We start from the raw sequence: 24,440 nt of genomic DNA, 5'->3' as shown, positions 1-24,440 counted from the left end.
TTTCTGTTTTATCACATATTAGAAAATGACTCACCAGGAATTTACTTTGTTTTTATTCTCTGTTTTATTACAAAGACTTTGGGGGACAGTCAGCAGATGTAGTGAACAGAGAACAGCTTAATTTACTGTGTCACTTGAAAGAATTCGAAAACAAAGGAGACATCAAAAGATGCAATGGGCCAAGTCATCAAAATTTGCTAGCATTCCATACACTGAAAGACTGGATATTATACAAAGCAGCCAGAGCTTTTCATGTTCCATACAGTGGAATCATACAACTAGCAGTCCAGTAAGATATATATCACTAAACAGAAGAGTATGCAGTAGCTGCCACCTTTTATACAAGTCTCCATTAGAAAATACTGGTTTTTGCAAGAGTCAGTGAGAAAGCTGTTATTTTCTGTCCTGTCTATTTTTAATTCAAAAAAATGCATCTTCCTATTATATTTTAAACCAAAAACCCAACAAGCCTTAGAATTGAATTTTCATAAATTCTATTCGAGCACTAAAGAGGTGTAGGATGATATTTCTATGGAAATCACAACTTCACCCCAAAATAGTGTTTGACCCCTCTAAAGGATTCAGATACACTGTATAAAGCTGGAATTTTCAAAACTACTCAGTTTCAACCTACAAGTTACCACTAAAAAGATATTTCTAGTGTTTTTCCACCCTCAAATACTGGAAAACAATAAAGCAAGGCTCCCAAAAAATGAGATTGGAAATAAATGTAGCCATTCACTTACACTATCCAAACCATTACGAAGAAGGGACATGTTTTCAACTACCATTGCTCAGCCATGGAAGACCAGGCCATAAGTTGTCTTCTGAAACTAAAGCTTCAAGAAAAACACTACTGATCATGAAACCTGAGACTAAAAAATGTGGCAATTATTTCCATCATGGCAGTGGCAGCAACAGTAGATCAGCACTGAGCTCTGCTGAAAGTTCTATCTCAAATTTTAATATCTCTATTATCACATGAAGTACGCTAATTCAGAAGCTCCTCAACTGTATTAAATGAGAGCCCCAAAAAACCCCAAAAGCACCAACCCCACAAAAAACCTTTCTCATTATTAAGCTTTAATGTGTGCCCGAAGATCAGTTTTGCACAAGTCTAGAAAAGCCTTTTCCCATATCTACCCAAGAGTAGGGTTTACTACATGCAGTGATGGTGTCTGATACTTTAATCAGAGACAGCTTACTGCTATAGGCAAAATTTAATTTTTCTAGACTGTGGATTAAGAGACAGGATGCTGTGCAGCTTGTACCATGGGGAATGGTAAATGAGGAAAAGAAGAAATATTCAGATCTAAAGTAAGGTAAAAAGCTCAGAGCTAGGATGCAGAACAGGGGAGGGATCCCTTTAGAACTAGGTCTGCTGCTGCTTTACAGCAGAAACATTGAAAATAGCTGCAGCATTGCTAGGAACAGCCAGCTGTGACACTGTGGAGTAAGAACTGTTTTCTGACCCCTGAACCCTTCTGCCTCAATAGCAGCAGCAAGCTTGACTCTCCAGGGCTCTGGCACATGCAAAGTAGAAAAGGGCTAACAGCTATTTTGCTATGCAGACCAATCTACTGCCCTGAGCGTCTGCCTGCCGTGCCTGTGGCAAAAGACAATCCTGATTTTAACAAAACCATTGGGGGTGGGGAGGTAGGGTTATGTGAGAATAAACCCGGGACACCAGTAAATTTGAATTACTAGTTTTCCTTTTATTTCACAAGTACAACAGTAATAATGTAATGTGCTTTTTCAAATAATTATGTATCACCTACACATGCGGAATTCCTAATCTTTTTCAAAGGTAACCAGAACATTTCTCAGATATATTACAGTATAATGTGGTGTAAAACAACCACTTCAAATCAGTTATTTCTCTCCAATATTTACTAATTACAAGTATTTTCCTTTGAATTAAGTTGCTGGTTTGTTTTCATTAAGTCAGACTCTTCTACATGATAAAAACCAAAAAATGATACATTGAACAGAAATCCTGTAACTAATCACCTGATAGGGTGACCATGACTATTTCCAGACACTTCCTCTGCCTCTGTAAGCCAGTGACAGATTGCAGTTATTAACAGGTCAGTGAATAAATTAATTCCAGGGCACTGGAAATTATGTTCATGAAATGAAAAGTGGCCTTGCTGACATTGCATCACTATTTCTAGACAGTGTGCTTGAACACCAAATAAATCTCACAACTTGGATGAGTGCCAAAAACTAGTGACCTAGTTTCATTAGGGTGGGAAAAGACTAGCAATTGGTCCTATGAGAGCAGATTACCAAAATAACTTCACACAAAAACATTCCATAGAGAATTTTCTTTAAATAAGACATTTTCTAATCTAACAAGTCACTGAAAACCCTCTCTCCCTCAAAAATGCCACTCTGAGATCCATTAAAGTTCAAAGTTAAAACACACTTACGTTACTCATGCTGCCATTCCTATAGAACATTCCGATTAAACAGAATAAATATTATCTTCTTTCCATCTCATTATCTCTTTCCATCTCATTCATGATAATTTAATACTGTTTTAAATCAAAACAGCTTTTGCATTTTCAGTGAAAAATGTAACACTTCAGGCTTAAACAAAGCGTTTTTACTAATAAAAGTAAGTCTATTTTTAAATATTCAGCACACAGTAATCTGCTCAGTAATCTTCCTTGATTAAAAATTCCTTGGCTTCTCTTCAAAAAACACACTGGGTATGGATGAGCTCAACAGCTGTCGACATAATTTTTAGGAACTTACCAAGCATTGTTGCATCTATACTAGCCCCCATTTATACACTCCAGCTGGTACTCCAGTGCCCCACTCCCAATTCTTTGCCCCCACTAACATATATATTGAGATGGAGACATACTGAAGAGGGGAATCTTAATAACAATATACAGTAGAAGATATTTTGTTGTCTTCTTTTCATCTTTTCAAAGCCTTTTGCTTCCTGTAAATTGCTTTCCATTCACTAACCAAGCGAAGTGCAGAAGGTAACCTGAAATACTGCAAGAAAACTATTCTTGCACTGCTAAAAACCCCACAAACATTTTTTTATAAGCCAGACTTGAACATAAGTAATGCAACGCATTAATTTCACCCAGCAATCCCTGCTTACACAAGTCCTTACTAACACATGCCAATGACTAAACTGCAACTCTTCTCTGTGTGCTATGCACAGCAAGGGTCACTTGCGCAATGACTTACACAAAAGGTCTAGAATTTAAAAGACAGAAACATACTGGTTATTTAATCTCCTCAAAATTTGGGGTTTTCTTTTTTCCTCCTGATTCCCTCTGGATTCATTACTACTGAAACAAATCCTAAAGGATGATCATAGTTTTTGTAGTCTTTACTGTGGCAAACACTGATGTCAATGGAAATTTTGACCAAATAATGACATAGAGAGTTGCAACTAAGTTTTGGAAGGACATACCCATCATTTAAATTTCAAAAATGCTGTGGGAGTATCTGGGAAAAAAGAAACAGAACAAAAAACTAGATACATGGATATGTTTCTAAAACCCATCCTTATTATTTTCTTCTTAATAAACCATTTCTTTAAGTGACTCAATAGGGAAGTTTTAGCACCTTATTTCTTTCTCCTCATTTATTAAAAACTTTGTAAGTCCTCAGGTTTGTACCTCCAACCTGTCTTGTTTCTCTGTCAGCAACCTCCTGATCAGAGTGCATCTTTTCTCCTCTTTCCCTCTTTCATCTTCTGTCTCTGCTTCTTTGCACAACCTCTTTGTACAGATCTAAGGTTTCTTGCAGACTCCATCCCAAATATACATACAGGCTATGGCAGTATCATAGCTAGGTTCTGCCAAACTGTAGACTTAAAAAAAATAAAGGGCAGGGGCAAGGAGAAGGGATACATCTCAGAAACTGAGTCACTTAAAACCACTTAAAGAGTGGTTTATGAGCTGTTTGATTCCTGTGGGTGAACGCTGCTTTTCTCACCTGTGAGAATCATGCAGGGCTTCTATACATACTTTTTATCTCAGCTTCTGCAACTGAAAAACACACTTGGTCATCACTTCTAAAGAACTACTGAAAACTACGAAGTGATATGTAATATGATCAGCTACATACATTGGCATCCAATGTCTAATCTTCATCATCTTGTACGAAATTGTGTCCATCACTATACAGATTAACAAGCTCCTTAACACTACAAGGAATATTTTCATCACCCTTTCTACACATCTTATTTAGGGACAAATCAAGAACTAAAATAAGGAGTTTATGTTTCCTGGGCTGTCAATGCAGAGACAGGAGTGATGCATACCAACTAAGACTTCCGAAATTGCCTATATGGTATGAATAATCTTCTTCACTCCTTTTAGTTTGCCGTCTTCCACTGCCCTGATATGTTTTTCATACACACATACTGATAGTTGGTAATGATACATTTCTGTTTGATCTGTCACTAAAAGATAAAGTTTGATTTTTCCCTCACCACCTCAAGAAACCAGAAAATAAATTCCCAACCCAAATTGACTGGCTCATGCATTTTCACCTTCATTTATCACTGATTCTTTAAAGTTAATAATTTTCTGTACTATATTCTTACTTTCACCTGCCTATTTTCTCCGCCATTCCTAACACTCCCTAAGGAGTTTTCTCCTTACCACTTTTGTTACCATAGAGATAGGAAGAGTAGAGAAAAAGTTGTATTAGTTCGCCAAATAGAGAGTTTAAGTGAAGGTACAGGAAGAAAGGACATTATTGAGATAATACTTAATCTCTGACAATGAGCTGAAGTAGCAATGAGTCTCCTCAATAGAGGAACGTAGACAGGTAATCAGACAAGAAGGTGGAGAACCTCAAAATTCAGAGATGCTGACTACAGAAGAAGCTGAGCCTAGAACTCTGAAGCTCAAGATTTTTGTTGTAGCTCCTAGTCCAGCAGAAGAACACAGACAAGTCAGTAGACACTGAGTTTGTCTAATACTTATTTCCAAAATGCAGGTTTTTTAAATTCCAAAACTTCAGTAAGCTAATTTTTAAAAGAAATTTTTATGCAACTGTATTTTCTATATCCAGTAAATTTTTATTTTTCTCATGCTCCACCTTGCCCTAGAAACATTGGTTATTATTCCTTAGTCTTCTTTTTGTTTTCACATAAGCTTAAAAAAGAAAAGTTGAAAGAAAAAAATATGAAAAACTTTACACCAAATTGTGCAGCTGGAAGTTTTTATCATGATTTTGAGTGGACAAGAGAGCTTGAGATAGACACTAGGTGCTGGTTTCAAGATGTGTTTGGGGATGAAAAAGGTGGTCTTTTACAAAGTAAAAAAGGGTGGTCTTGTACAAAGTGCATTAAGCTTCATCCAACTTTTAAAATTAATTCCAAACTTTGTGCAAGGGGAAAATAATTTCATCAAAGCATTCATGAACTCTGATGGATCCTTATGAGTGAATACAAACCTCACTTACCTGATTAATTGCAAGTGTGTATACAGACAATTTTAAATTTTAAGTGGCTTTAGAAAAGCAAAGGATTCTTTACCTAGCAGCATTTTAGATCATTCTTTTCTCCATTTACTTTATTCCCTCCATGCCCTTTTCACTTGAGTACCCCAAGTGAATATATCCTACTTTGCACCTACGCTACAAGACCTACTGTGAATTCCATTCATATTGTTACAGTCTGCCTAAACTGTGGTTTCTATTCAGTATCCTACTATTCTATATATGGTGAGAAAATCAAATTGCAAAAGCAAAGTTCAGGTTTGCTTTCTTTTCAAAGCTTCACTCCTCAGTTACCAATGGCACAGAAATGGTCTGGAAAAGATACAAATGTGATAGTGTAACTGATGCTCACTGAAAGAGTACCTGAACGGGGCTTAAATCTACATGATTTAAGGAGGATGGAAGAAACTGTTTGTTACATTTTTCATTTTTCTGGCTGTCATTCAAAAATGAGCAATCTATCAGTCTCACAAAACAATTTTCAAACTGATGAAAGCAAATGTGTTTATATACCTATGAGAATGAGGAAAACAATTGATAACATTGCTCAGGTTGTAAGAATGAATTTCAATAAAAACAGCACTACAAAATTCAATCTTGATATAAAGAACAATGTTTTTATACCCCCAAGACATGACAAAGGTCTAAAGAACATTCAGTCATTGTTTGTTGCTAAGGTTTGCTTTCTCCATAGGTATATTATACTAACCTCAGACTTTCCATGCTTTGCTTTCCAAGACCAAGAAAATTCCCTTTCTTTCCTCTTACGCTTCTAATGCTCAACGTGGCTTCTAGGGCTTTCTTTTGTCCTTGTTTTATGTCCTCCTTCCTCTGCAGCATCAAAGGCCTACCTTTTAACTAGACACAGTATGTTGGGGATGCAGTGCCACTCCTTATGATAGTGAAATTTCTCCAACGTCTGATTGTTAATTCTGATTTGTAAACAAGACATCTCCAATTTTAGGTTGGGAAGAAACGTTCTGCAATCTCTCCTAGCAGAAACAACTAGAATGTCAGAAGTGGTCAATTTTTTACACTGAACTTGACATTTCAAATAACATTCTATACAATTGCAGTCACTTGGGACACTGATGATAGGCTTGATAGCTCCTTTTTCTGTATGAAGTACTAGTTGTGGTTTTAATATGGTTTTGGAACGTGTTCTATGGCTAGTATGCAAAGGAAAAAGCACAGATTGCTCTGTGGATCACTCTGCAAAGGTAAGTACTGTATGCTTCATGTAGATATAGGGGATAGTTCTGATGACATGGAGTTCTCCTATCATCCTCTCTTCTGCTGTACGTTGCCACTACTTGCAAAGTATTTTGTTTATATAGAGAGAATGTAAATAAAGTTTGCAAAACACTAGTTCTATGTATGGAGCTTTTGCAGTGTTAGTATTGCATGACATTTTGAAGTTTTGCCTCAACATCATCACCATTACAACTGATCATAAAGCCAGGGAGCAAATGAGTCATTTGATGAAAACCAGCTTATTTTTATTTAAGAAAAGGAAAATGTAAGAACCACAATTCTCCCTAACTTACAGAAGCAGAACCAATTTACCTCCCTCTAGTAACATTCTATATATTGTGTTTAATTACTCTGAGAAAAGAGTGGATGTTCAAACATCTGTTTTCTACACTATTAGCAATTTTTTACTTCAGGCCATTTATTTAACATGATGCATAAAGTAAACATCACAAAATATTAAAATGCAAATAAAGCTATCTAGACTTCAGATGATTGAAGAAAAAATAGATAAATGTTCTTAGAGTGAGTAATTTAGGGGTTTTACTGTATCAGATCATAATAGGATTGTAAATGCTCAGCAGTCACTGTTAGACCTCAGTAAAAAAAAAAAGTTTTTCTTAATTGTAAGGGAAGAGGAAGAAGAAGAAAGTGTATCTTCTTGGTTGTTCCACAGTAAATAAATTTTTAAGAACAATATTGATGAAATGCTGAAGATGTTGATTCAGGAGCTTATTTGAAACCATCTTCTACCAGTACTTAATTTGGGAACTTTATAATATTAAAAATCTGACTGGGATAAGGAAACAGGAGAATTAAGAGAAGTCACAAGAGAGTTTATAGACTAACTGAAAAAAAGAGTAACAACCCCAAAGCTAACTGTTTCACTTTGGGTTTTTTTCCCAATCAATCAGTCAGTTGTCACAGGACTAAGAGTTAAACTTTAAAAATGTCAGTTTGGTGTCCTTATGTAATGAGAAGAAATTGTGTATGTAAGAACTAGGGAGACTTTATGGAAAAAGTAAAGGAGAAGTCAAGAGTAGGCTAGTGAGGGCAGGAATAAAGATGGAATGGAGAGATATAGGATTACTCAGGTAAGATGTTTAAGTTCTACAAAGTAAGCAGATCTTTCTTTCTAAGTATCTCCGTGATCACGTACTATCAAGTAGCACCTACATGCAGAAAAATTACACTAAATGTGCAGAACCCTTTACGTCCTACCTCAGACACTACCACAAATGGTGACATTATAATTTTTTCAGTATTTGTCAAATGCATTCATTCCTATTACTGTTGAAACTAAAGTATAGAAATCCAAAGAATACGCTAACAATATATTGTAAGGTGCATCAGATTTCAACTTGAAATGTCTGACATTTTATTTAACCTTTACAGTTGGCTGAATTGTACAACTACTGCTGTTACCAAGATCACATTCTGTATGAGTTTTTCACATCTGGAAATTCCCTTGACATCTTTCTCATCCAAACCAGAATTTTTTTTTCAGCTTTAAAATAAATCCTGTAACAGAGACCTTCATGTTGTTTTTAGAAGCAAACAATGAATACTTTAAGAGATAAGCAAAATTCATAATGATTACCTAAATCCAGTTTTCATTCTTAGGCTCATTTTCTTCCTATGCAAAGAAAACTAATTTTTCAGTGTGTTCCTCTGTCATCTTTTATAATCTTATAACCCACAAGTACCATAACTTCCCCAAACACATTTTAAAGTTTAGAAAAACAGTCAAAACAATACTGCTACCAAAGTGGAAAAAGCAGAACACAGAAACGCTGCCATTAAATCTCTCCCTTGCTATACGTTTTAAAGCAGTCCAGCCTGCTATGTAACAAAGCTTGAGTTTCACCTTTGGAAAAAAGGGTTCAAAGTAACTTTAAGATGCAGAAAGAAGACATAGCTTATTTACAATCTTTTTTAAAGATTTAACAGAGGTTCTTTTTCTTTTTCTTTTGTTTTTTTTAAAGCCTTCTGGATAAAATAGGCTTTTAAACTAAATGCTGTCAAGGAAAACATAATCCCAGGGATTATGTGCTGGGTTTTTATTTTAGCTTTAAACAGTGGAAGACAGCTCTGTAATGAAGTAGTGATATTTTGGGGAGGGGCACGCAAGAACAAAGGCAAAATTCATTTTGATGAGTTGAATGAAGCCTTACTAATTAAAATGTCTTCATAAACAAAAGAAAAAAAAAAAGGAGCAACAGCTGTAAGTATGCAGGCCAGTAACTACGGTTTTAATCTAGCCGGGTCAAATTATCTGCTGACACAAGTATATTAATTTCAATGCAGTTCCATTATTTTATTTTGTCTTTTTTTGTGGAAACATAATTGTTGATATATACCAATACATCAGCTTTAGACGCGAAACTTTCATAGAAAAACACTGCATAAAGAAAACAAAAATTATTTTTTATATACACAGCTGTCTTTCCCACTTCTTATTATCATAGAATATTTTCCGTTGTCCAACCAATCATATCTCATTCTATTAACAGAGTAAGAAAGTTTATGTATGTTGTTTACAAGCATTTTTATCTTCTCATAACAGATCTATTACTGAGTGGTATACAAATAAGATCCTAACAGGTAAAAGCAGGTCTGCCAGCAAGGCATCATCTATCAATTGCAGGCCCTGTATGACATCCATTGTGAAAATCTAGAGATAAACAACAGAAATAAATCATGGATGGAGATAGCTTTAAAGTTACAAAGCAGAAAAACAAAGGACTTTAGATACAAAGGCTCTAATAGACAATTTCCAGCTAAGGAGAAACTTGCCACTGTGAAACACTTACTTTGCAAGTTGAGAGACACCAGAAACTACATTCAATTAACAAAAGAGGTTTGCTTTCTTTTTACTTCAGTTTGGGAAATAACAACAAAGAAACATGATTTTTGTGTAAAAGAGACTCTTCCAACATTATGCTGAGTTCTGTACAGACTACAGCTTTACACAAAAAATAAGTTGCTTAAACAGCTTTTTGACTAAGAGATCTGAAAAATCAACTCCTTTCAGCAATGAACAGCTTTTAGAAAAGCTACCCTGGCTGATAACAAACATCTCCATAAACCGCGAAGCTAATAAAGTCTGGTTTCCCATGAAATCCTGTCTCTCATGAACTCACTGCTGTCCAGTGAGAGGAGTATTCTGACAAACATTCTCCACAGCTAAAACAGCCACATCACCTCCCTCCTGTGCCCATTCTTTCATGCCCAAGAATAGGTTAGTTCATGCTGAAACTTTTCATCTGAGGACAAGGAAATTTTCCCTTCATCTGACCACTTACTTTTAATAAAATTCTAGGGACTATCTTTTTTTGCAACCACTGCCCTGTAGTCAAATTAGAGCACAACTGGCCAACAGACCCCAAGTTCACAGGGAAGAAAAGTGAGGAAGAAAGGGGATGAACAGGCAAAGAGTCTGAAATACAATAGAGTAGAGAGGAAACAGTCTAGGAGGTTCCTGGAGTGTGTGGAAGATAACTTCCTGACACAGCTGGTGAGTGAGCCAGCTAGGGAAGGCATCCCGCTGGACCTGTTGTTCACAGAGGAGGACTTGTGAGTGATGTGATAGTTGGAGGTCAGCTTGGGCATAGTGATCACGAAATGACAGAGTTTTCAATTCTTGGAGAAGTAAGGAGGGGTCAGCAGAGCTGCCACCTTGAACTTCTGGAGGACAAACTTCAGCCTGTTTAGAAGACTGGTTGACAGAGTCCCTTGGGAGGCAGTCCTGAAGGAGTCCAGGAAGGATGGACATTCTTCAAGAAGGAAATCTTAACAGTGCAGGAGCAGGCTGTCCCCGTGTGCTGAAAAGACAAGCCAGTGGGGAAGAAGACTGGCCTGGCTGAATGAACAGGGAGCTTTGGCTGGAACTCAGGAGAAAACAGAGAGTTTATGACTTTTGGAAGAAGGGGCAGGCAACTCAGGAGGACTACAGGGATGTCGTGAGGTTATGCAGGGAGAAAATTAGAAGGGCCAAAGCCCAGCTAGAACTTAATCTGGCTACCACTGTAAAAGACAATAAAAAATATTTCTATAAATACATGAGCAACAGGAGGGCTAAGGAGAATCTCCATCCTTTATTGGATGCAGGGGAAAACATAGTGACATAGGGTGAGGAAAAGGCTGAGGTACTTAATGCCTCCTTTGTCTCAGTCCTTAATAGTAAGACCAGCTGTTCTCAGGGTACCCAGTCACCTGATCTGGAAGACAGGGATGTGGAGCAGAATGAAGTTCCCATAATCCAAGGGGAAATGGTTAGCGACCTGCTGCACCACTTAGACACACACAAGTCGATGGGGCTGGAAGGGATTCACCGAAAGGTACTGAGGGAGCTGGCAGAAGTGCTCACCAAGCCACTTTCCATCATCTATCAGCAGTCCTGGCCAACTGGGGAGGTCCCAGTTGACTGGAAGTTAGCAAATGTGACACCCATCCACAAGAAGGTAGGAAGGAGGATCCAACGAACTACAGGCCTATCAGTCTGACCTCAGTGCTGGGGAAGGTTATGGAGCAGATCATCGTGACTGCCATTACGCAGGACTTACAGGACAATCAGGCGACCAGGCCTAGTCAGCATGGGTTTATGAAAGGCAGGTCCTGCTTGACTAACCTAATCTCCTATGACAAGGTGACCCGCTTAGTGGATGAAGGAAAGGCTGTGCATGTTATCTACCTGGACTTTAGTAAAGCCTTTGACACCATTTTCCACAGCATTCTCCTGGAGAAACTAGTTGCTCATGGCTTGGATGGGTGTACTCTTTCCTGGGTAAAAAAAACTGGCTGGATGGCCAGGCCCAAAAAGTTGTGGTGAATGGAGTTAAATCCAGCTGGTAGCTGGTCACAAGTGGTGTCCCCAGGGCTCAGTATTGGGGGCAGTTCTGTTCAGTATCTTTATCAACAATCTGGACAAGGGGATTGAGTGCACCCTCACTAAGTTTGCAGATGACACCAAGTTGGGTGGGAGTGTTCTGCTTGAGGATAAGAAGGCTCCGCAGAGGGACCTGGATGGGCTGGATCGATGGGCCGAGGCCAGTCGTACGAGGTTCAACAAGGCCAAGTGCCGCGTCCTGCACTTGGGTCACAGCAACCCCATGCAGCGCTGCAGGCTCGGGGAAGAGCGGCTGGAAAGCTGCCCGGCAGAGAAAGACCTGGGGCTGCTGGTCAACAGCCGGCTGGATATGAGCCAGCAGTGTGCCCAGGTGGCCAAGAAGGCCAACGGCATCCTGGCCTGCATCAGAAACAGTGTGGCCAGCAGGAGCAGGGAGGTGACTGTCCCCTGTACTGGGCACTGGTGAGGCCGCACCTCGAGTGCTGTGTTCAGTTTTGGGCCCCTCACTACAGGAAAGACACTGAGGTGCTGGAGCGTGTCCAGAGAAGGGCAACAGAGCTGGTGAAGGGCCTGGAGCACAAGTCTTATGAGGAGCGGCTGAGGGAACTGGGGTTGTTTAGCCGGGAGAAGAGGAGGCTGAGGGGAGACCTTACCGCTCTCTACAACTACCTGAAAGGAGGTTGTAGTGAGGTGGGTGCTGGTCTCTTCTGTCAGGTGGCTGGAGATAGGACAAGAGGAAATGGCCTCAAGTTGCGGCAGGGGAGGTTTAGGCTGGATATCAGGAAAAATTTCTTTACTGAAATGGCTGTCAGGTATTGGAACAGGCTGCCCAGGGAAGTGGTTGAGTCACCATCCCTGGAGATATTTAAAAGACATGTAGATGTGGCAGTTAGGGACATGGTTTAGTGGTAGACTTGGCAGTGTTAGGTTAACAGTGGGACTTGATCTTAAGGGTCTTTTCCAACCTAAATGATTCTATGATATATGCCTGTTGTAGTGGCATAAGACCATTTGTGCAATGAATAGCAATTGGCAGACTTTCTTCAGAAAACAAAAATCGTCAATATTCATTCTCAGGTAACCACCAGCACTGAGTTACGAAGCCATTTTCTCTCTTTTACACACTTTCTCTAGTTCTCTGAATCTTGACTTCCCTACTAGACAGTGGGATGTTCTGAAGAGGAAAAATAGAAAGACTTTCTACTTTCCCTAGCTCACTGTCTGGCAGCTAAGCCTTTTTTCATAGTGGAAAGAACTGGATTTCAATTTCCAAAGGCAGAAGAATCAATCCTTCTCCCTCACAACCTGAACAGCTGGTCTGTACACAAAACTTATGTATAAAAGGAGACACTGCTGTCACCCCACTTGCTTTTGCTCTGCTGTCTGCCATGGATGAATGTTCCGAGGAGACCCAACCTGCTATCATACATAGCATGTATGATATGCTCTACATATGTAGGCATGCTCTACAAATGCCTACTTGGTTGAGACCCTCAGCAGACTTAGAAGGAACAATTCATTTTAGTATATTAACTGGGATTCAACTAACTGCTGTTCAACCTTAGCCTTTAGAAGGCTGCAGTACTTCTGTGCATATTGAAAAGCAAAATTTCTCACACCTGGGAAATTTATGTTAAAACTGGTTGGTCACTAGACAGCAGCTGAGTGGGTCTTTGGATGACCATGTTTCAAAATAGGATGGAATAACATACAACCAGGTCCAAAATGTCATAGCTGATCTGCCCTGAATCTATATTTAATACTACTAAATTCTAGTAACATTCTTCTAACATAGCTTTTTGAGTGTAACTTCCTGGTGTTTTAAAAAAAAGCAAACAGAAAATAAAGAAGTTTTTCATACAGCCTCAAACACCCGAAAAATTATCTATTAACTATTACCCAGTTAATTATCACCCAAGTTAAAATCTTTACATCCATCACATAACTTGTGGCAGCTGATGGAGCAGAATAAAAACAGTAGTAGTTTGACATGCTGTAGGGACCTACTTCGAAGAAGCAACACATTTTGTCAGCGTGTTTCAGATGTACTCAATGGCAGCAGAAACCTACTGAGGCCTCTTAATGGCTAATGCTCTCTTTTCAGCTCCACTGCCCAGTCCTGCTTTGGCTCAGAGCATCCTAACGTAAGCACTGTAAGGAAATATTCCATTAACCCATGAAGCCTATGGTTCAAGTGCGCATATCTGGCTTCTCTACCTAAATGAAGGAAAATTCCTTCACTCATTCTTCACTTTCTGATGACAGAAAGCATGATGAATTACTATTTGGATGTGTGCTGGTTTTGGCTGGGGTAGAGTTAATTTTCTTCACAGTAGCTGGTATGGGTCTATGCTTTGGATTTGTGCTGGAAACAGCATTGATAACACAGGGATGTTTTAAGTTACTGCTGAGCAGTGCTTACACAGCATCAAGGCCTTTTCTCCTTCTCACACCACCCCACCAGCAAGTGGGATGGGGGTGCACAAGAAGTTGGGAGGAGACACAGCTGGAACAGCTGACCCAACTGACCAAAGGGATATTCCAGACCAGATAATGTCATGCTCAGCATATAAAGCCGGGGGAAGAAGGAGGAAGGGAGGGATGTTCGGGAGGTATGGCATTTGTCTTCCCAAGTAACCGCTCCACATGGTGGAGCCCTACTTTCCTGGAGATGGCTGAACACCTGCCTGCCGATGGGAAGTAGTGACTGAATTCCTTGTTTTGCTTTGCTTGCGCATGCGACTTTTGCTTTGCCTATTAAACTGTCTCTATCTCAACCCATGAGTTCTCTCACTTTTACCCTTCTGATTCTCTTCGCCATCCCACTGTGAGGGGAACGAGCGAGCGGCTGTCTGGTGCTTAGTTGCCAGCTGGGGTTAAACCACGACAGGAAGACAGGAGCCAAAAAGGGCTGAAACATTGTCATTGCTTAACAGGATTGGTGCAAGTACCGGCTGATCAGGAGAAAGTTATGATAAGCTCGAATATACACAGCAAAAGTAGTCCTCAGAAAGGCTGATAGGAATAGGGAAAAAATTCATCACTGAACTCACCCTAAAATGTTTTTAAGTTTAAAAGGCATTGATAACACAGTGAAATCTGTCATATTTTCATGGAGCTGAAGACATATGCCCAAATCATTATTTTAGGATGAGGAAAAAAAAAAAAAAAAATTTTTTTCAAACCTCAGTCTTTGAATAGCAATAAGATATTCTGAACGAAACTCATCATGAGTCAGTCACCTAGCATTTTAAGGTGAAAGCGTTAGAAGTTTGAAATATCTATAATTAACTAAAGACAAGGAAACATGAGACAACCTAAGTAAGTTGAGAACATATGGAGAACGTGACCTGAATTTCTTGAACTGGAGAGTATGTCTCCAACACTGTCCTGCAGAATTCCTTAGGCGAGGGTGGAGTAGGAGGACAAAGAGGAAAAAATTGTCAACAAATATAAACACCACCATTTTCTGTCTTTTTCTTCACTAGGACTTATTGTCAAGGCACGTTATTTCATGACAACACCACCAGAAGGAAATATATCCTTAAAATCATCTACATTATTATCTTTATCCACTGCTAAAAAAGAGACTGGTTATAACAACTCAGTTTTCCTTACGTAAAATGTAGCTCTGACCACAGAGGAAAAGAGATAGGGAGAAAGTATTGACTGAAATCACAACTCAGCAGTAACCATAATAATAGAGCATTTGAAATTGTACAGTAATTACCTAGGTTAGTGATAGGATGGGATAGTTTCTTACACAAAGTTCATACCAGTGCTCACATTATGGTAGTTTTTACTGTCGTCTCTACATGAGCTGCAATGGTATCCATTAAAATTGGATACAGTGCTTTCAAAATAGGTTCCACCCATTACAAAGAAAATATGGGCGAAGAAAGGGTATAAAGTTCCCCAAAACTTCCAGAAATGAAGGCCAAAGCTAGGTGGAGGTCACAGGGATGCACTGGTTTTCAAGTTATTGCCCTTTCCCCAGAAAAGCAGCTATCTTAATTCAAGTGACAACGATTTATCCATAAAATAAAAACAAAAGGTTTCGTAACACAAAGACCTCCTCAAACATTATTCATTATATAACGTTCATTCACCCTGAATCCAGGAAAAGCCAGACAACTGCCCTTTCAAAAAGAAAAGAGGTTTTTGACCCCCAAAATCTCAAAAAATCTTGGCAAGACAAAAGATCTATTCACAGCTATACTTTTATCTTTTGAACTTTTTACAACCAATTTACAAGCAGCATAAAAACAGAATTTGAATCCTAAAGTACCAGACGTTATGTAACAGTGGATCATTATTTAAATTACCAGGTTTGTACACTGATAGTTAACTCTGTCTTTTTTCCTAGTCTGATCCTTAGCGAAAATATTCAGCCTTCAGATCAAGACATTGTATGTCATTTACAGAATCACTCAATACTGACTTAGTTAATGACAACTTTGATTAAAAACATAATATACAAGTGCCACTCCCTAAAAAAAATCTTTGTTATTAATTTTTGGTAAGTAATATGAGCAATAAGCTTTAAAACATGCCATGATCCTTAAAAGAAATATAAAAATAAGAAATTCATAAACACTCCAAAATCAAACATCAAAAGCATGTGCTATTTAGTTATCCATGGTAACAAAAGCAAAACTTTCATACCTGCACCTGGAATGATAGCCAACTTCGTTTCAACTAGGCCCATTTTAGCAGAAGAGGCTAAAAAACAGAATGTAAATGAGTTCTTACTATGATCTGTAAGAAAAAACTTTGCAAAGTATGTAATAATGACCTACAAGAGTGTTAGTCTATTACATTTCTTCCATAAAGAACAATAAATCACTTAAAAACCTTTTGTTTATGAAAATCTTTAAATAGATTAAACTGATCTGCCTTCAGTAAAAGATCCAACTACTCCCATCAAGGCAAGCTCTGTACCTTATTAATTTTCACATAGCAAATAAGCAATTACAGTGAGTAACAGAGACTTATTTGCAAAATGTAAAATACTAAAAGAAAAAGACTTATTATTTAACATCTTAAAATGGGGTAGAATTCTGTATCTAATTATTATGAATTCTTTAGCTGACAGAATATTCTCTAAGGGTCAAACAGCTTTACATGCCCTAAGTTAGTTACCCACAACTATTCAGAACCAAGTTTCCATTTACTTTCCAACAAATGGCTTTACAGTTCTGACAGCTGGATAGGTCAGGGTTCTTCTTTTCAAGTGCTGTTGTCACTTTTCTTTTATAACAGCTTAATTGCTTGTGTGATAATACTCTCACTAACAACTTTTGTTTTTCCCTGTAACCTGTTAAGACAAAATCATATCTCCATCTACAATACGTCAAATACAGAAGAGTAGAATACTTTAATCACTAAATAAAATATCAAAACAACTATATAACCCCTCTGGCAATACTGATAAAATGAAGGTCATAACAATAAAATAAAACGTGTAACAAAAACAAGCCAGCTATCAGCAGTTAAGTTGTTTGAAATTAAACATTAGCAAGTACTTAGACAGGTTTCTACTAAATCCCCTTAAAATAATTGGTTATAAATAATGTCAAATACAAAATAAGTTTTATAAGATTGTTGCCAAAACAAGGGATTAGTCAAGCCATCTGCAACACTAATAATCCTATGTTATATAAACAGGATTCAGACCTACCTGCCACTCTTATATCACAGGCTAACGCAAGTTCTAGGCCACCACCTAATGCTGTTCCATCTATTGCAGCAATAGTAGGTACAGGCAGATTAGCTGAAAAAAAAAGTTCCAATTAACACCAGCCTCATAAAGAACAACGGTGAAACACCATCTCCTTACATTTTGTTCAAAGTACAGTCACGCTATAGGAAAAGAGTTTCATAAAACAAGGCAGGATTAAAAACTGATTGCTCAGCAAGACTTTGGAAAAAAATTTGTCCCTCCCTCTAATTGCTCTGTGGCTGAATAGGTTCGCAAGCCTTTTTCTCCAGCTTCTGCTCACTTTTGCCAGAAATCTAACCAGTAAACTCCAAAAATACACATAGCAGAACTAGGCAAACAATAGAACAGGAATACTTAAAAAAGGCACAAACACAAACAGTCCCAGCTGAAATACAGATGTCTTATAATCATCTCTGATCATACCTGGAAGCTCTCTGTGTCTTAATAGTCCCAGACATGGGTGGTATGGCCACCACTACTGCCCGTTTCCTCCTGTAAAGCAGCAGCTAACAGCTCAATGGAATGTGGGAAAGTTGTCAGCCTGATGAACAGATGCACATGCTGCCAGTACAGGACAGGTAGCAGGGCTCCAGAGGCCTGTCATTTATCATCAGTGTTCTGACACGGGGAAGTAATTTAAACATTCAGCTTCAAGTACTGCTCTTCACCTACAACAAGTTTAAGTTCTCATTCTCCCTCTTCACCACGAACTTGAAGAAGTTTGATGAAAAATGTGGTTTTTACTTGAGAAATAAACTTGTGTATTACAGCTTTATCTTTAACGTAACATTTCCCACAAGCTATCAATAATTTTAAACTATACTCAAACAATATTTCAGTAGTACATTTTTGATACTAACATTTCAAAGATAGTCTAAAGCAATTCATTAGCTGAACACTTGGGTGTACATCTTGTTAAAATGTTAAACCAACTCTTGACAGCAATACTTTTTTCTGCAGATCTTAAAAAAATATTTTCTTTGTTTTAATGTTTCAACCATTCAATGACCAGTTCATTCAGTCTTAGTTGGAAATTGAAAAAGAAAAAAACCTGCTGCCAAAATATAAATGAAAATTAGGTGCTCGAGAATGTTCTCTCTTTTTAAAATCTAGAAGGGTAATGTGACCAAGAATGATTAATTTAATGTATTAATTACAAATAATACTTCCTTTCTTTAGTAAACTTGTTAGTTCTAAATTTAGAGGTTGTGCTACCTTGCTTACCTTTTTCCCTTCTGACAGATAGACTTTAGATAACTTCAATTTTAAAAAAAATCAATTAAATGTTAATGTGTATCAGCATGAATACATCTGTGTACAAACAGGTAGTCTCTCACTGGGTAACAAAACAAAATATCAATTAAATGGAAGGCTATTTTTAGCTGCAAATCGACAACTAATGAAAATCCAATTGTCTTTAAGAAAAAAACAAAAATTTACCAATGTTTTTCAAGATTATAACAGATGCTTTAAACCAAAGCCCATTGGCTGCTGGTTTAGATTGTGATTAAAAGTGATTATCTTAATCAATTACAATGTCAAAAGAGACTACTGATTAGTGTCTGCAACATCAAACACTTGCAGTCACTTAAAAGAGCCCAAGGTATCCATTACATTTTTTATCTACAACAGAAGGCATAGGAGACAGAGGAACAGAAGTAAAATCTGCTGTTTCTCTATTTACTTCTTCTTCGTTATATGGGAAGGCAAGAAGAGAAGACAACTCTCACTTCCAGCAGGGCCAGAGTGCTGACTGAAAATCATAACCCTGTGACCATAACTAACGTGCCAAACAGTCTTGCAATCCAAGTTCAAGGCTAATACAGCTAGCATTTCTCTTAAAGTAATCTGCCTTTGCCATAGGTAAATGAAAAATAATTTGCCTGAACATAATGGCATGGTCATTATTAACTGTAGTTTCCAGCAGTTACTGTCTGCATGTATGTTCCTTTTCTCAGAGACTAGCAAACAATGTCTGGAGTACTATTTATATAGCTTTTGCAGTACTCCAAGGCAGATTACTTTCCCTACGATAAGTAACTTCCAGATTTAGCTGTGGTACAATTCAAGTAGACTGTTACACATGGAAATGAAACTTATAGAAAGAATATTATAAAACAGCTTGGTTTCAAGAATTACAGCCAGCATTCCTATCAAGAAATACTAAAATTCATAATTAAAAGGGAGAAAAACCAGTTTGATACCATAAGTTCAAATCATCACTTCCCAAGGATATTAATTTTAAAGGATGACGAGACATGGAAGTTGACAATGAATGAAAAGGCAAAATACAAATTCTTTACAATAGCCCTGTGCATAGCTATCAAAAGAATTGAAGAAATTAATCCTTTTAACATGTTCTTGTGAAGCATCAGAAAAAGCAATACAGAAATCAATTAGCAATTGTTCTGGATTGTAAACTGAGCTTCCAAATTACTAGAACTTAGTACCAAGGGCAAAGCTTCTTGGAATATTCACATTTTGTAGCACAAGAGGCACTTGTTCATGTTTATCTGCATAATTTTAAGACACAACTGCCAAAACTGTTCAGCTCAGAACAAAACCAGAGATGAAGTTTCACAAATCATGCCCTGTAGACTTAACTGAGTTGTATGCCCTCAAATTTTAAGAGCAATAAATTATATAAATAGACAGGTCAACCTCCACAATGATTCTACATGGCAAAGCTCATATTCTGTGAGTGACAGGAAAAAAAACTATTTAAAGCTTTGCCAAGAAGCCCAGTGGTTTTACTCTCTAACATTCCACATTTTTGTCATGCGTTAAGTAACAGGTAGAAATTTCAGGCAATTGTTGTACTACTAATCATTAGTGCTAGATTCTAGATCTTATATGGGTTTATCAATGTGCAATCATGAGCTGCATAGTAAAGTCCACAAAAGGAATTAGAAATGTATAAAAGAAACAAAATAATTAAACTAGATTAGAGTATACAACACACAGACAGGAGCAGACCATGTATATACACAGATTAATGTTGTTAGAAGTAGTTAAAAAAAAGACTAAGTAATAAGCAGTATTAAACTGCAGTCAGAGAATTGCACTGAACTACTGTAGTGCATCTATGTGTGGAATATGAAGGACACTAAATAATAAGCCAGTTCATACAATGAATTCATAAAGGATTACTTCACACATCTGTTGTATTGTAAAACAGGCTGCATATTCTGCAGATAAACTTTCATTCTGCATATAAAAGAAGCGTCCCAAGCAAAAGCCAATACTCGTGTCCTAATATAACATCCATGCTTAATGACATTACAGAAAAGGAAGGTTCTAAGTACAGTAAAGAAGGGCCCATTTCAGTATATATTAGTCCTACATCAGCAATAGATCCAGACATAAGACAAAAACACAAAAAAACATATATTCTATATTTGAGATCACAGGAGTAGAAACAGAGTTTGGACTAGCCAAAGAGAAGGCAAACATGAACAAGCAGATCAAAATAATTTTTATGTATTAACTTACTTAAGGAATAATCTGTTAGGACAGAAGGCAGTACAACCTGTATAAAAGGATGTTTATTGGCTATTCAAGATATGATACAGGTGGAGTGACCAACAGGCAAACTGAAGAAATAAGAACTTAACGGCATGCAAAAAACTTCAATAACAGAAACTAAACATAATAACATGATACAGCTAATTAAGTCCAATAAACCCATAAAAAGCTCAGACAAAAGTTAGAAAATATAATATCCAGCAATATAAAGAAATGAGCCTATTTCCTACTCTGTAGTAACTGTGGATCTTCAGCTCAACTTCAGGAATGCATTCCTGGTAAACATGTATGTTACATGTAGTATTAGATTAGGCTGACAAGCAGCATCTTGTAGTCTCGGGATGCCTCCTTATTTCCTGTGACTCTCCATTACTGAAAGACTTAAAGAGTAAAGCAAGCTAAACTCTCCTAAAATTTTGTCACCAGTACAGAATGTTACAGGAGGAGGACTTTGCATTTAAGCAGATAAAAACACATGTAATGTGTGGGAAGCAATCTCAAAGAATCACAACTGTTTTGAAGCAGGTAATTGTTATTTCATCTTTACATGACTTTCCACATGATGTCCACGGCTGGTGACTAACAGGGGATTTCCTTTCTGCTTAGAGTTGATTATATGATGAATGAAAGACCAGCATATGAATACAGCCACCAGGTCTGGAGGATTCAACCAAGAAATAGTTTCTCAGATGTGTGTCACAAAGCCCACACAGCTGATTCATATATTGTGGACACTGACATTCCCCAAATAGAAAGCAGAAGTTGCCTGGATTCTATTGACCTGAATCATATGTGACTATTTAGTCCTCTGACTAATTTGTTTTAAAAGTTCTTATAAAATTACAGATATGTAAGATAGTATCTGAGAGGAAACTGAATTACACTTAGTATTTTCTTAGCAACTACCAAGCAGCCTTTTCCTATTCTTGCACAGTCTCACTTTCTCACTATTGACAGACAATGAAATGGTCTGATCAACTAGGAAAAACCTACTTTCTCCAAATATTGAGGAAGAGGGAAGGAAGAAGTATGAGGAACAAGTAAATAAATAATAAACCGTAAAAACAAAATGGCAACAATTTATATATGAAAATAGTCTTGCCTTTATGAAACATTACATACAGTAGATTTTACATAATAGGCAATAAGCACATTCTTTAGACAGTGTCCAAGGGCTCAAAGGAAGACCTATCACTATTACCAGTCCCTTAATGAGAGTTCCTGAAACAGGCAGAGAAGAATAATATGGTTATCCAGAATTCCAGACTTTGTGATTTCTGTTCCTGGTCAACCTACATCAACTTGTCCAGATTGATTAACTTAAAATACATGACACACATAAAAAAGAGTTACTGATTTAGAATGTATCAAACCCCAGGAGACCAACCTCTCAAGAGTACTTTGCTTGCTAAGTAAATTTATACCTGTAGTATTTTCTGCTAGCAACTGTACCACGTATTCGTACAAAAAGAAGAAACATTCTCAAGCTAGGCACAAAATTTTGAGATCTAGGCTGTTCACATGCCAATGAGCTTTCTATGAAAACTATACATCTGTAGCTTGAGAGCAGTTTCAAACAATCAACCTGAAGAACACCTGTAGTATTCCTTCCTATAGCTAGGATATATGAGCCTTCATTAAAGAACTGGAAGTCCAGCAGACTTAGAATTCAGTTTCTCTTAAATGTCTGCACTGTGACTGCAGCAACAGTTGCAGTTCATGATTCCCATGAATCAGAAAAGAAAACTCCATGGAAGCCCATTCAATCCCTAAAGATGAACAAGTTATATACTGTCCCTTAGATATAATTAACTTTTATCTTTTAAGTACTCTTTTATAGATTAGGACAAGTATTTTCAATTCAACTAACCACAGCAGTCAGAATTTGGTACTTAGGAACATTCAAACAAAGCCCCACTTTAAAGCGTGCCTTTTCAAGCATTTGATATGAAACACTAAAATGAAAGACCGTCACCTTAACTCCCCTTGCTATTCTTCTGTTGTCCTCCTATACCTGGACAATGTTGAAAAAAGTCTTTATTGTTCATCTTTCTTCTTATTTCAGTGACCTCTGGCAATCAATCTTCAGAAGGAACAGTTATTCAGATGTAAATCAGAATCTAGTCACTACCTTTAGCACCTGCTGAACCAGATTCACAAGCCTGACTTGTCTTTAATTATCAACAGACAGCCAAGGGTCTAGGAAGAATTCTTGTTTCCCAGTACTGACAGAATAGAAAGCCGTGAGAGTACTCCCCTTAAAAACTGTAAGTCTCCAACTAAGGTAGAAGTAGCAAGAGAATTCAAATTTGCATGACAGCTCAACTGAGTTCCCACAGAATGGAGAAATAGATTATCCAAGCTATTTATTCCACACGTGCATTTCTGATTATTTGACAAATACAATTGATTAGTGCACAGTGTACGAGGACAAGCAAATTCAGGGGGCATTTCTAACAGCTCATTTTTTCTTTTGAATAATGGATTTCATAACACATAAAGCAAGGAGGATGAATTGTCTAAAAATATCCTACATACTTTATTACATGGATTACTGGAAGAAAGTATGTTATAAATTGAGGGATATACAAGAAGTTCCACAATTCATTATCTAACCCAAGCAGATTAAGAAAGCATGGCAAATATCTGCCTACATATGCCTGCAGCACATGAGAACCTTTTAAATCACAGAATGGCTGAGGTTGGAAGAGAACTCTGGAGGTCACCTTGTCCAAACCCTCTGTTCACACAGCATCATCTGCAGCAGGCTGCTCAAGCCCAAAACCAGGTGGCTTCTGAAGATCTCCAGGAAGGAGACCTCCTTGGGTAATCTGTGCCAGTGATCAGTCACCCTCACATTAAGTAAATGTTTCCTGATGTTCAGGAAGAACCTCCCATGTTCCAGTTTGTTCCCATTGCCTCTGGTCCTGTCACTGGACACCACTGGAGATAGCCTAGCTTCATCTTAACACCCTCCCCTTTAGGTATCTATATATATTGACGAGATCACCTCCTGAGCCTTCTCTTTCCCAAGCTGAACAGTCCGAGCTTGCACAACCTTTCCTCATAGGAGAGATACTCCAGTCCATTCATCATCTTGATGGCCCTTCACTGGACTCTTTTCAGTAGTTCCATCTCTCTCTTGGACTGGGGAGCCCAGAACTGGGCACAGTACTCCAGCAGTGGCCTCACCAGTGCTGAGGAGAAGAGAAGGATCACCTCCCTACTGACAACACTCCTCCTAATGCAGACCAGGATACCATTAGCCGCCTTTGCCACAAGGGCACAGTGCTGTCTCATGTTCATCTTGGTGTCCACCAGGACCTGCAGGGCGTTTTCTGCAAAGATACTTTCAGATCATTAGCCCCCAGCATGTTCTGGCACATGGGATTGCTTCTCACCAGGTGCAGAACTTTGCACTTTCCGTTGTTGAACTTAATGAGGTTCCTGTAAGACTGTTTCTCCAGCTTGCTGAGATCCCTCTGAATGATGGCACAACCGTCTGATGCATCAGCCACTCCTTCTGTGTTTATATCATCAGCAAACTAAACTCTGTCCCATCATCCAGATCATCAATAATGTTGAACAGGACCGAACCCAGTATTGGCCCCT

At 37.9% G+C, this 24,440-nt stretch overlaps 1 protein-coding gene across 2 annotated transcripts in view; it reads right to left on the bottom strand.

Annotated features, from left to right (window-relative positions):
- Positions 1 to 24,440, bottom strand: part of AUH (AU RNA binding methylglutaconyl-CoA hydratase) — a 122,093-nt gene that overhangs the window by 51,981 nt on the left and 45,672 nt on the right. For both annotated transcript variants that reach the window (XM_030003796.2, XM_030003797.1), the window contains exons 5-6: positions 17,262 to 17,354; positions 16,247 to 16,303 (exon numbers count right to left, since the gene is read on the bottom strand). In XM_030003796.2, coding sequence (XP_029859656.1) covers positions 16,247 to 16,303; positions 17,262 to 17,354 — 150 coding nt within the window. The remainder of the gene's footprint in view (positions 1 to 16,246; positions 16,304 to 17,261; positions 17,355 to 24,440) is intronic.

The sequence above is a fragment of the Aquila chrysaetos genome, chromosome Z (genome assembly GCF_900496995.4).
Source record: "Aquila chrysaetos chrysaetos chromosome Z, bAquChr1.4, whole genome shotgun sequence".
NCBI classification, from domain to species: domain Eukaryota; kingdom Metazoa; phylum Chordata; class Aves; order Accipitriformes; family Accipitridae; genus Aquila; species Aquila chrysaetos.
This window is presented reverse-complemented; position numbering and strand designations above follow the sequence as displayed.